Below are 12,472 nucleotides of genomic sequence, written 5' to 3' on the forward strand. Positions count from 1 at the left end.
AATAATATATGTAGTGTATTATTTGTTGAAACTGTACTTCCGATTTGATTTGAAACTGTCTCATTGCTATATGTTTATCAATAAAACTGTAGGAAAAAAAAAGAACTAGTACTTGAAATTCCCTTAAAGCCAGCTATCGCCCTACAGGGAGTTTTCCTGGAGGAACTGAAAACGTCATATTATAGTAATATATGTGCATCTATATTTGTAGCAGACAACTTGTGATACCAAATCTTGGAAGCAACCAAGATACCCATCACCTCAGGAGTGTATGAAAAAGATGTGGTTTTTTTATACAATGGAGTATTACTCAGCTATAAAGCATGATAAACTCGAAACATTTATATTTAAGTGGATACCACCTGAAAATATACTCATAAGGGAAAAAAACTAGACTCAATTTTTAAATATTGTATAGTCTCCGTAGTATAAGAACTCGAATGAAGAAATACAAATAGAAGCTTATAACACAATTAATAGGAAAGTGAGACCATGAGCATTGGAAAATGAGTAAAGGGCAAGAAGAAAACCTGGGAAACATGACAATGGCAAAGCCATACATTTATGCACACAAGACCAGTAAGGCAATACACTGAGAAACATCAGCAGATTCTTGAAACTAGCAGTTAATTAGTAGGATTCTCACCCTGACTAACTATATATGCAGATCCCAGTGAGCCAAGCAACTGAACTGAAAATAACAATGTGTAACAGAAGGATCACTTGTGCAGTGCCTGTTATTCTGGTCTTCAAAATATGTACTGCTTGTTAAGACATAGCAATTATTGTCTCACAATTAAATGTTCGTGTTTTAAAAATGAAAACGGTAATAAATGAAAAAAAGAGGTAAGAAAAAAAATGTCGCACAGACCCAGTCCTAGCCCAGGTCCGGTGAGTGTGTGGAGAGCTTCCTGCTACCCTGCGCTGTGGGGGACCAGCCCTACCAGCCCCTTGGGCTGCCCCCCACCACTCCTCAGTACCTCCCTCACCCCGGATATCATGTCCGCATCTTGTACAGCAATTAACCACTAAGAAGAATATATGCAGCGTGTTATTTGTTGAAACTGTACTTCAGATTTGGTTTGAAACTGTCTCATTGCTATCTGTTTATCATTAAAATTTTGAAAACAAAAGTCACAGTATTGTCTTCCTACAATGCTGTATATTGTCAGATTTCTAAATTTCCATGTAAAAATATGTAATTGTTTGTTCATATTTTTAAAATAATGTATTTTTTTACTTTTTTGCTCCATATAATATAGGGGCTTGAAGTTTAAAACGTTAATACTTTTTTTCATTTGTGTAGTGATTTAATTTTTTTCCACAATTTTACTGAGAAACAAATAGCAATGAAACAGTTTCAAATCAAATCGCTAGGACAGTTTCAATATTAACACACTGCATACATTCTTCTTAGTAGTTAATTGCTGTAAAAGATTCGGACATAATATCCTATTTACAAGCACCATTAGAACAAATCACTATTCAGTAAGAAAATGTAACTATATATCTATCCTAACCACTTTGAATACACAGATACAAAATGGCCATTCATCTGTATCCCCTTCTATTGTTAAGTTCCATTATTTGAATATTACAGTAATGTAAGCTCAGTAAAATATTCTAAAAGAGTCCAGTAGCCCATAATAGTATTGAGTCTTCCGCTTCACTGGCAATGTCAGAAATTGTTGACCTGAGTCCCCTACTGCTCAACATAACAGCATGGCTCTACTTCTTATACTTCGTTTTTATACTTTTCTACTGGATGGTTAGGACCAAGGTAAAGCAGGACCTATGCAACAAGAGTTGTAGCTTTTGGGTCTGATAAGGTCAGTGAAATCCCCTCAGGATTGATCCTGAGATCCTGTACCTCAGATTGTAGAACCTTTGTCAGTGTCAGCCATGTGGATGAGTCATGGCCATTGCTTGGCCAATGTGCTCTCTGTGAAAGCCTGAGAGAATGTTTTATCTCCATGTGACTCTCCTTAGGCACACTCTACATCACCGATCATTTTCCTCTTTGGCCCCATAATCTCCTTCATCAGAAAATTTGGGACACTACCAAGTTACGTGACATTACAGTTCAAGTTCTCATATGTCCTGGGTCTTAATTGACCTTGGAAGGCTAGGGCAAAAATGTTGACTTTCCTTGCAGCCCTCCTTTTTCTCCAATTTTGGTCTCCAAACTGAGGTTGTTAACCATCCAGAAGACGAGCTTATTGTTATTACTATACAACTTAGGCTGTTAATCTTAACCTCACTATCTGTCTGAATATTAAACATCTTAGGCATAACATGGAACTGGTATTTTTCATTAAGTATTGATATATTGAACTTTAAGTCCCTACAAAATATGATGAAAAAGCATTTAAAAATTAGAATATATAAAATATGAATACTTGATGGAAAATACCTCTTCCATGTTATGCCCAAGATGTTTGACATTCAGACAGATAGTGAGGGTGAACACCACTGCATACGTTGTAGGGTAATAATAAGCTTCTCTTCTGGAGGGTTAACAACCTAAGTTTTCAGACCAAAAGTTAAAGGAAAAGAAGGGCTGCAAGAACAGCCAACATATTGATCCTAGCCTTTCAAAGCCAGTGATGAATGAGGACATAAGTGAACCTATACTATAACATCATGTAACTCAGTTTGTCCCAAAATTTCTGATCATGGAGATTATGGGACCACAGAGCTACGTGGTTGATGATGTAGAGTGTGCCTATGGAGAGTCACATGGAGAGACAACCTTCTCTCACGATTTTTCAGAGAGAAAATTGGTCAAGCAATGGCCATGACTCATCCACATGGCTGACACTAACAAAGGATCTGCTAACTTCAGTACTGGCTTATGAGATAAATCCGAGGGGACTTGACTGACCTTATCAGATAGAAACGTTATATTTCTTGCTATATAGGTCTTGCTTTATCTTTGTCTTAACCATTCGGCAGAAATGTGTAAATACGAGATATAAAAAGTAAAGCCATATTAATATACTGAGCTGTGAAAGATTCAAGTCAATACATTCTGACATTGCCATTCCTCCAGATAACCCACTACTATTATGAACTGCTGGGCTATATTGGATTATTTTGCCGAATCGCGCACCTAGAATGTTTCAGTGGCAATGGTACACCCATCTCTAACAAAAGAAAACAAAAGTAGTAGATACACTTTGCATCTGTATGTACAATATATATAATACAAAATAGGTAGGATAGATATATAGCTACTTTCTCTTAATTCAAAGAGAAGAAAGATTTGTACTAATAGTATTTGGACAGGATATCATGTCTGTATCTTGTACTATGAATGACTTCTAAGGAGATACAATACACAATGTATTCATTATTGAAACTGTCGTATTAATCAGTTTTGGAACTGTCTCATTGCTATTAGTTTCTCGATAGAATTAATAAAAAATAAATACATTTTTTAAAAAGTCATGGATATAAATAGTCATTTGATTTTTGACATCTCATTTAAATAATAAAAGACCTAGTGGTGGCCTCAAAAAGGGGTTCCAAGTTCTGATCACTTCTTCATATCTAGGTCAACTTGTGCAATAAAGATATATTGTGCCCCAAATGTTTCTTCAGCTCTAACATTCATGATATTCAGACTTTACGTGGTAGTATTAATAGGCTCCACCTAGATTTCAGGCTAATATTTCTGGTGTTAATGACTATCTTTTTCTTGCAGATAAGTTAAATTCATTTACTTTAATTTCACAGAGGTCATATTAGGTTAAGTGAAGAAGTGTCTTGTATTCTCTTCCAAAATGTAAAATACAGGGTTCTCACCATATGATCAAGATTCTATTAAAGCAAAAGGGAAGTCAATTACTACATATTTGCTTGTCAATATGTACTATTAAATTTTAAAGTCTTGGCCAAGATAAAAATACTGCAACAGAAAGAAAATCCAGGTTTTAAAAAATGGGAAAGATACTTTCTTTTTATATTTTATTTATTTATTAATAGTAATTTTATCGGGAAAAATAGTAATGAAACAGTTTCAAAATTGATTAGTAGGACAGTTTCAATAATTAATGCATTTCATATTATTGTCTTATTTGTGGTTATGCATAGTACAAGATACAGAGAAAGGATACTTTGGATGGAAAGGAATCATTCCACTGCTAAGCTGAGGAACAATTTATAATTGTGTTTTCCAGAGAATGCTAATTAACCTATTCTGGTACCACAGTGTATTGTCAGACTGTACAATGAAGTCAGACCTGAAGAAAAATTTAACAACAATGAGGATAGCTCCAGCACAGGACCTATTCAAGGAACTGACCAAATGGAAACCTAAGTTGTAAATAGGTGATAAATATGTAAAAATTATTGTGTTAAATTTTATTAGTATTAATATAGCTTAAAAATATATAAAAATCCAAAATATGCATTCATGCTAATTATAAATAAAAGATTTTATTTGTTCTAAATTTTTCTAAGGAGAAATAGCTGAAAATTCAGAAAAAAAAAACATTTAGGCTACTTATAATGATAAATTTCTAAAACTTTTAATAGATTGCTATAATTTAATTATGGCCAAAGATTTAGAGTGCATTCTTAATTTTATAAAGATGTTTGCTTGTGTATTTTATGTTTTTCTTTATGTGTCTTTCAATGAACAGCTTTTTCTCTTCTTTTTTTGGTAATTTATTCTAAGTATAATTTAAGATTTAAACTTAAAAGTATGTTTCTTCCTAAATTACCAGATAGTCACATGATATCAAAATTGGTGTACACAATTCTTCAAAGGGTTCAAGCATGCAATTAATGAAAAGAGGTGTGAACAACCTTTTTATTCATTGCAGTTTTCAATAATCTCCATAGTCTCTTTGAAGACACCCTCAATAAATTGATCATTGTTTCTAAGTTAAAGTTTTTCAAATAAAAATTATATTAAGGTTTTCTCTTAAAAATGGTTTTGGTACAAAATTAAAATAAGAAACAATTTCTCACTTGTTTATGCTAATTCATTATTGTTAACCTCACAGTGTATTAAGTGCATGTATGATCCAGGTATACAGGGCTTAATGGGAGAACCCCTGTGTTTTATCGTAAACATCCTTGAGAAGTCAGAGGGCTTTTGGGTTGGAAACTTACTTTGGGGACAGAGGGTGAAGAATCATGATAACCTTTGGACCTCCCCTTCTTGGGAACTAATATATTGCAGCTTTTTTTGCCATGATCCCCTCATGTTTGACAGATTGAACTCCTTGTTTTATAATTTGAAGTGCTTGGGATTTTCTTTTATTAAATTTATATCTCAGCTGTGTCTAGGTACTATTGCTTTACTGCTTGAACAGACCCCCTGTATTCTTACACCTGTCACCCTAAAAGAATCCAGGTATGGAAACTCTGCTCTTTCTGCATTATCAAATTAGATAAGGCTCTGTCCAGATTGAAGCATTTCATGGGACTGTGAGTTGCGAGTATAACTGCTGTAATGGAAATTCCAAGAGCAGTGTCTGTATTAGCCATTGCCTTCAGTAGGAAGTTCAAAGTGCCAAATTTGTACATGATTTATATTTATGGTAGAAGGTACAAGCTTGAAGCTTAGCCTGCACCTGTGCTGTCATGGGGTTGATAGATTCATTTGTGTAACTCTTACTTTGTACAATAATACCAGTTATGAATGGGAAGATAGATGGGCACAGTATGGGAGTGTGGATCCATTCTGATGTGTGTCTAACCCTAACTCATTATATAAAGAAATTGTGTATATGAGTTTTGAACATGATCCCACTACTGATGCTTCCACTTTAGCATTAAGTAGACTTTTAAAAAGGTTCTGCTAGATGGTTACGACCAAGTGAAAGCAAGACCTAAATAAATCAAAGTGTAACTTGTGCTATCTGACAAGGTCAGTCAAATCCCCTCAGGATTTCCCCTGGAACCATGTACCAGGACCACCATGTGGGCCTTTCACCAGAGTCAACCATATCGATGGGTCAAGATCATTACTTGACCATATTGCTCTCTGAGAAAGCCTGAGAGAATTTTTCCATCTATATGACTCTTCCTAGGTACATTATACATTGTTGATCACTTTTCACGGTGGCCCAATAATCTCCTTGATCAGGAATTTTGGGACACAACTGTTACAGGATGTCACAGAAGAGTTTCTGTTATGTCCTGAATCCTCACTGACCTTAACCATCCAACAGAAAAGTATAACCACAAGGCATAAAAGTAAAGCTATATTAATAAGTTGAGCTGTAAAAGGCTGACATCAACAACTTCTGACAATTTCCAGTTGTGCTGATAACCCACTACTATTATGGACTATTGGGTTATATCGGGCTATTTTGCTGAATTCAAGAATGTTAAATCTTTGGTCTGGAATCAAGTATGAAAAAGTCCTTTAAAGATTTCTCCAAATACAAATAACAACAAGGGAGCAATCATCTCTGACAAAACAAAAGCAAAAGGGGATATATATAAAAGAAGTGTGTGTGTGCGTGTGTGTGTGTGTGTGTGTGTGTGTGTAAAACTTATGTGTATATACAAGAGAATTAGGATAGATATATAATTACTTTCTCTTAGTTCAATGACAGGAAATGTTTGTAGTAATATTGTTTAGACAAGATATCATGTCTCCATCTTGTCCTCTGAATAAGTACTAGGAAGACAACAATATGCAATATATCAATCATTGTACCTGCCATACTAACCTGTCCTAAAACTGCTACATTATTGTATTATCTTTTTTCTCATTAAAATGAAACAAATAGAAAAAAATTAAAAGTTTAAAATATATTTTTTCTGCATAGCTTATAGTTTTGGCTCTGGTCTGTGATCATTCCAGCTGTCTTATTTTTGATTCAACTTTGTACTTTGCCAGGAATCATTGGCTGGGCCTAAGCGTAGCTATATAAGATCTGGGTCACCTTTCACAAATAACAATTTTTTAAAAAGCAGAGATATTGCAGGCCAGACCCAGAAATTGGCTTCACCTTGCTGAAGTAACAGTCTGAAATAATTAAAATGTGGCAATGTTCCCAGCTTCCTTATCCCACGATTTGCACAATGCCTCAGTGATTGACTCAGTGTTTCTTCTATTTATCAGCTTGGTCCTGGAAAACTATTCCAGCTGAGGTAAAATAAGAAATCTTACAGGTAACTAGAAAAAAATCTGGGCACAGAGTCAAGATAATTTGTATATAAGCTTGAAGAAAAATAAACTCATATTTGGTCCTACAATCCAGATCTCTCAAGTCCAGCTTTCTTTCTTTTCATTCCATCCTCCCTCTACCTTGATCTCCTCAGGGAGGGCTGGATTCCTGCAATGCTTTATATCAACGGTCTCTGCATAAAGCCCAATGAAGAGGTGCATCCTTGGGCTACACATACAGCTCTGTCATGTGCAGGTGTTCACAGATATAATTTCTTGATCTTAGTGGAAAGAACAGAGAGGAGAGACTGAGAAAAGAGGCAACAGGAAGCCACATTTCCTTAGAATTTCTAGGCTTACAAATATTCCCCAGAAAAGTTGAAAAATGAGTGGCTAGAAATATGTCATGTATAAATTTTTTATATGCCCGAGATTTTACAGGTAAAGGAGAGAGGACCTTCCAAATTTCATGAAGCTTCATATTGATAGCAATGTTTGCATTACACAAGATAAATACATATTATATAATTAAGCTATTTAAAGATGTGCATACTTCCTCTCATCTACAGGCAAGGAATGAATACTTATAAAACATTCTTTACACACATAATAAATTCAATTCAATAAAATGTGACAAAATGAAACCCAAATCTTGCAGAAAAAGGACAGCTGTGTGACGATTACTCAAGAGAAACATCAGCATTTCTGATATGGGTATTAAAATTGCTCTGCAACACTTGGGTAGAGATTTAGTATTCCATTCTAAAATCACATCAATATAAAATAAATTCTTATGAGAAATGTTGGATGGAGCCACTGAGACATATTAAGGATGCTAATTTCACTGGAGAGTCACACATAGTGGAAAATATATATGTGATACAGAAGTGAGGCCTATAAGAGGGAAAAATGGGGCCAAAATTTCCTACAAAACCTAGAATGCATCAGGAATTCTTGCATTCAAGGTTCTGTGGATTAGGGATGGAGGGGAAAAGGAAACACCCAATGCCGCAGGACACATGACTTCCCATAGCTCCCCCAACAAACTGAATAAGCAAGGCCTAGATTCTGGGACAGATGTACATTAAATTTTGTGTCCTAGTATTTCTCAAGCTTTCAAATTAAGCAAGGTTCATGTGTCATAAAGTATCACTTGTTTGTAAGCTTCACATGTGTTATTCTAGGTTCAAATTCAAGTCAATTGTATCACACTTGGCACCGTCTTGTTCATCTCCTTTTAGTCACTGAAATAGGGCAATGAGAGAAGGAAGCTCAAAACATCAGCACAGGGTAATAGGAAAACAGAAAACAGGGGCGTGGACAATTACTCACAGATAGAGAAGCAGGACAATGAGAGCCAGGAAAAACCAGGTTTCCTTGTAAAAGTTCCAGATCAGATCCATTGTGGATTTATTCAAACCTCCTCTTGAATTTTCAGGCAGGTAACTGCAGACCTCCACCACTCACTCTAAATCAGTGAAGAAAGCAGGAATATATATGGTCTGGGAAAGGAGGTGGGATATGACCTCCAGCCAGTAGGAGGGCCTCCTTGTAACGCCTGATTTGGAGAAGTCTAGTGCCCATTCTAGTGTGGCAAGTGATAATCAAACAAGTACATCTAGTTTGCGTTTGTAGTCTATGGGAAAATCAATATAGAACACCAGCAATCATCCAAAGTTCAGAGTATTCATTCTCATTGGAATCTCTAATAAACCTGAGATGATTAAATATTTTCCCACCTGCCCTCATCTCTTTTGCTATCCTCACTTTGAAATATTTAACTTTAGTCCTTTTAAACAAGTTTATTCTATAGATCTTTATCCATGTAATTACATCAGCATAAAATTTCCTGAGTCCAATGCTAGATCCCTTGTCACATTTCACTTTGGGTCAAAGCCAGATCTAGTACTTTTCTCATACAATTTGCTTGCATCAAATAAAATTGTTTCTTCCTCTGGCCAAATTCTATCCCCCTCACACATTTATATTTTCCTTTCCACTTAATCCCACTATTTCTTGTTTCCATTTACTTCATTTATCTGCACGTGAGATTACCAATAAAACAAAACAGCTAGTCTTCACTCATGTGTCCCTACTCCCTAGGAGAATACTCTATAGATTTAGCAACCATGGAATTTCTTTTGATTAAGCTGGGTGAGCATCTTTGTATAGCCATATGCTGCCTTTGTGAGCTTTTGGGGACAAAAACATCTTCATGTATTGTTTAAACCACATAGGATAAGGCCTGTAGATCAATCACCAACATGGCAAATTCAGTCTCATGACAACAGGTTAGCTTGTGGGAGAAAGGAAATGGATAAGGTGGAGTTGAAATCTACAACAAGTTGAATCAATACTTGTTGCTTTTCCACAGTTCCACTACAGGAACTGACATAGTAACACAGACAGATTATTCAAAAACAGATTCCCAACTTTCAGGAATCCACATTTTCACAACCAGGGATATGGACATGAAAGAAGACCATAAAAACAGAATAGACAGATTCATCCTAACACAATGCTACTAATGACACTGTACACAACAGGCCACATGTACAGCAGAGAGTACTCAGTCTCCATAAGGATTATGTGTACCTGTACTTTGTGGCTGTTGTATCCAGATTAGATAGATCTTGGCTTCTCTGTAAATATTCGAGAACATAAATGAATATAAAATGGGATAGGCAGCTGCACAAGGCTGCATTCCCACCAACAGTGGAGAAGAGTTGCTTTGTCCCCACAGCCTCTCTGGCATTTGTTATTAGTTGATTTCTTTATGATAGCCATTCTTTCTGGAGTGAGATGGTATCTCAATGTTGTTATAATTTTCATTTCACAAATGGTCAATGTTGTGCAATATGTTTTCACATATATATTTGCCACTTGTATTAATTTCACTAAGAAATGTGTATTCATCTCAGATGCCTGATTGTGGATTGGATCTTTAAACTTTAGTGGTGTAATATTTTTGTTCTTTATATACTCTAGTTGGAAGACCTGTGTCTGAGAGATTATTGGTAATTTTTTTTTCCATTTGTGGACTGTGTTTTCACTCTGTTGGTGACTTTTGACATGCAGAAATTTCTCAATAATAAGATATGGGCCTAGTTAATCATTCTTTGAAGTAATTCTCATGTAGTTTGATTTATGTTCAGGAACTGTCTGTCTAGCTCTATGTCTTCGACATTTTCACCTACATTCTCCTTAAGGAGATTTACTGTTTTTATTTTAATGTCTAAATCTTTGATCAATTTTGACTTTGGTTTAGTGAATGGTTATAGACCCAGGTCTAGTTTTAGGCTTCAGCATGCATAGAGCCAGTTTTTCCAGCACCAATTCTTAAAGAGGCTATCTTTCTTCCAGTGAACATATTTGGACACTTTGTCAAAGATAAGATGGCTGAGTATGTTTTCAGGTGCATTTACATCTTTTTTAAGGAGAAAAAGTTTATTTGGCTCACAGTTTGTAGAGGTTTCAGTCCACAGTTGGTTGGCTCCAAGGCAGGGTGACGTGGCAAAGTGCATTGCAAAAGAGAAGCTATTCATGGCAGACAGAGAACCGCAAAAGCAAACAAGGAAACTTAGCAGCTTCTTTCTGCCCCATTTAAACTGTATCTATGATACCAGGCTTAGTTGCCAAAGCCATCAGTTGACTGATTCAGTAATAACACACACTTAATCCAAGTACTCTTAATCTTAGCATTGCAAAATAGATCAATCCCTGAATCACACTTTCTAGATCCAGCTACCTCTGAAAATCCCTACATATGACTGCATGAGACTTTGCGATTTCATCTAGACACAAATCACAACATTCTTCCCCTGACTTCCCAAGGAGTCATGAACATCCCTTTAATTCATCTTTAGATTTATCATTTAGTCTCACTCTAAAAGTTGGAAAATTTAGCACTTCGTCTATCTGTAAAAGTTGCCAAAGTCCCAACAGTTTCATCATTGCTAAAAAGTCCAAGTCCAAAGTTTCCTCTGAGATGTAAGGCAAACTTGAGCTCTGTGCAAATAAAAAAAAAGTTAAACACGTCCAACATACCATACCATAACAAACATTACCACTTCAAAAGTTACACATGATGGAGAGATAGAAAAGAATAGGATTAAATCAAATGGAAAATGCAGCAGAGAAAACATTAAATCTTGTAATTCTGTGTACAGCATCTGAGGAAATTTGTGACAAGACACAAACTAAAGGGCTTTTGTGATTCCATGTCTGCCACTGCCAGTGATTATAGCTCCACACCTTTTATTTTGCTCTGTCTTGATCCTTCTTTGTAGTTTTCCTTGGGTAATCCACATTCCTTGATTCTTCAGACTTCTGGAGTGTCCACTGCACCTTTGGCTTGACAGTTTCACACAATCCCCTCTCATGAACACACGATGTGCCCACACAGACCTTCTGAAATGTGTGCAGAAGATTTCTATTCTTCATGTATGTGAAATATGGATGAAGTCAGGGTCTGCAAACAAATGGATCAATAGCCATGCTTCTTTCTTTCTTAGATGTAGAAGTCAAATGCTTAGATACTGAGTACTCTAAACTTAATGCAAAGGAACCAATTCTGTAGACCACTGATATTACAGTACATGCTACTCTAGGGGTGTCTCTTCTTAAAGCAGTCTTTTCCCATTGCAACAACAAATTTGAAAGTTTGCAGTCGTCCTGGTTCTTGTGCTATCCTCTGGCCATCTTTTATATTGTCTTCTGAAATACTTAGCTCTTTCCTTGCTAGTGTTTTCAGTTACCAATTTCTCCTCTGTTCTTTGGGTTCTGGTGGTAGCATTCCTGAAGCTTCCTTTCTGATCAAAGCTAAAACATTTTGTTTATTTTTTAATAATTTTATTGAGAAATAAAGAGCAAAGAGAGTTGCAAAATCGATTATTAGGACAGTTTCAATAATTAATACATTGCATATTGTTGTCTTCTTAGTGGTTATTCTTAGTACGAGATGCAGGCATAATATCCTGTCCAAGCACTACTACTACAAATCTTTCTTCTCATTAAATTAAGAGAAAGTAGCAGTATACCTATTCTATCTGTTTTGTTCTTCTTAAGTTTAATAATACGTAAAACTTTTGCTTGCATGACTGCATATTAGACAGGTAAGTATATGTTATAAACAAATAACTGTTCATTAAAAGTTACATCTCTATTCAAATTATAACATTAAAAGTTTGAAAAAGGAAACAAAATTGTGTCTAGTCATATCACAGTAAATGGATAACAGTTTACATGTGGTTTTTCTTCTTTTTAAATAATTTTATTGAGAAACAAATAGCAATGAGAGAATTTCAAAAGATATTGGACGGTAATTTTCAATAATTAATA

The 12,472-nt window shown here is 35.4% G+C and overlaps 1 protein-coding gene across 1 annotated transcript in view; it reads right to left on the minus strand.

Annotated features, from left to right (window-relative positions):
- LOC111814851 (cytochrome P450 3A5-like) overlaps positions 1–8,535 on the minus strand; it is a gene marked incomplete at its 3' end in the record, with an annotated part of 35,288 nt that extends 26,753 nt beyond the window's left edge. The window contains exon 1 of the mRNA XM_023708760.1: positions 8,465–8,535. Within this exon, the coding sequence (XP_023564528.1) occupies positions 8,465–8,535 (71 nt within the window). The remainder of the gene's footprint in view (positions 1–8,464) is intronic.
- Positions 8,536–12,472: the final 3,937 nt, after the last annotated feature.

Source organism: Octodon degus, unplaced genomic scaffold, assembly GCF_000260255.1.
Source record: "Octodon degus isolate 3935 unplaced genomic scaffold, OctDeg1.0 scaffold00661, whole genome shotgun sequence".
In the NCBI taxonomy this organism is placed as follows: Eukaryota; Metazoa; Chordata; class Mammalia; order Rodentia; family Octodontidae; genus Octodon; species Octodon degus.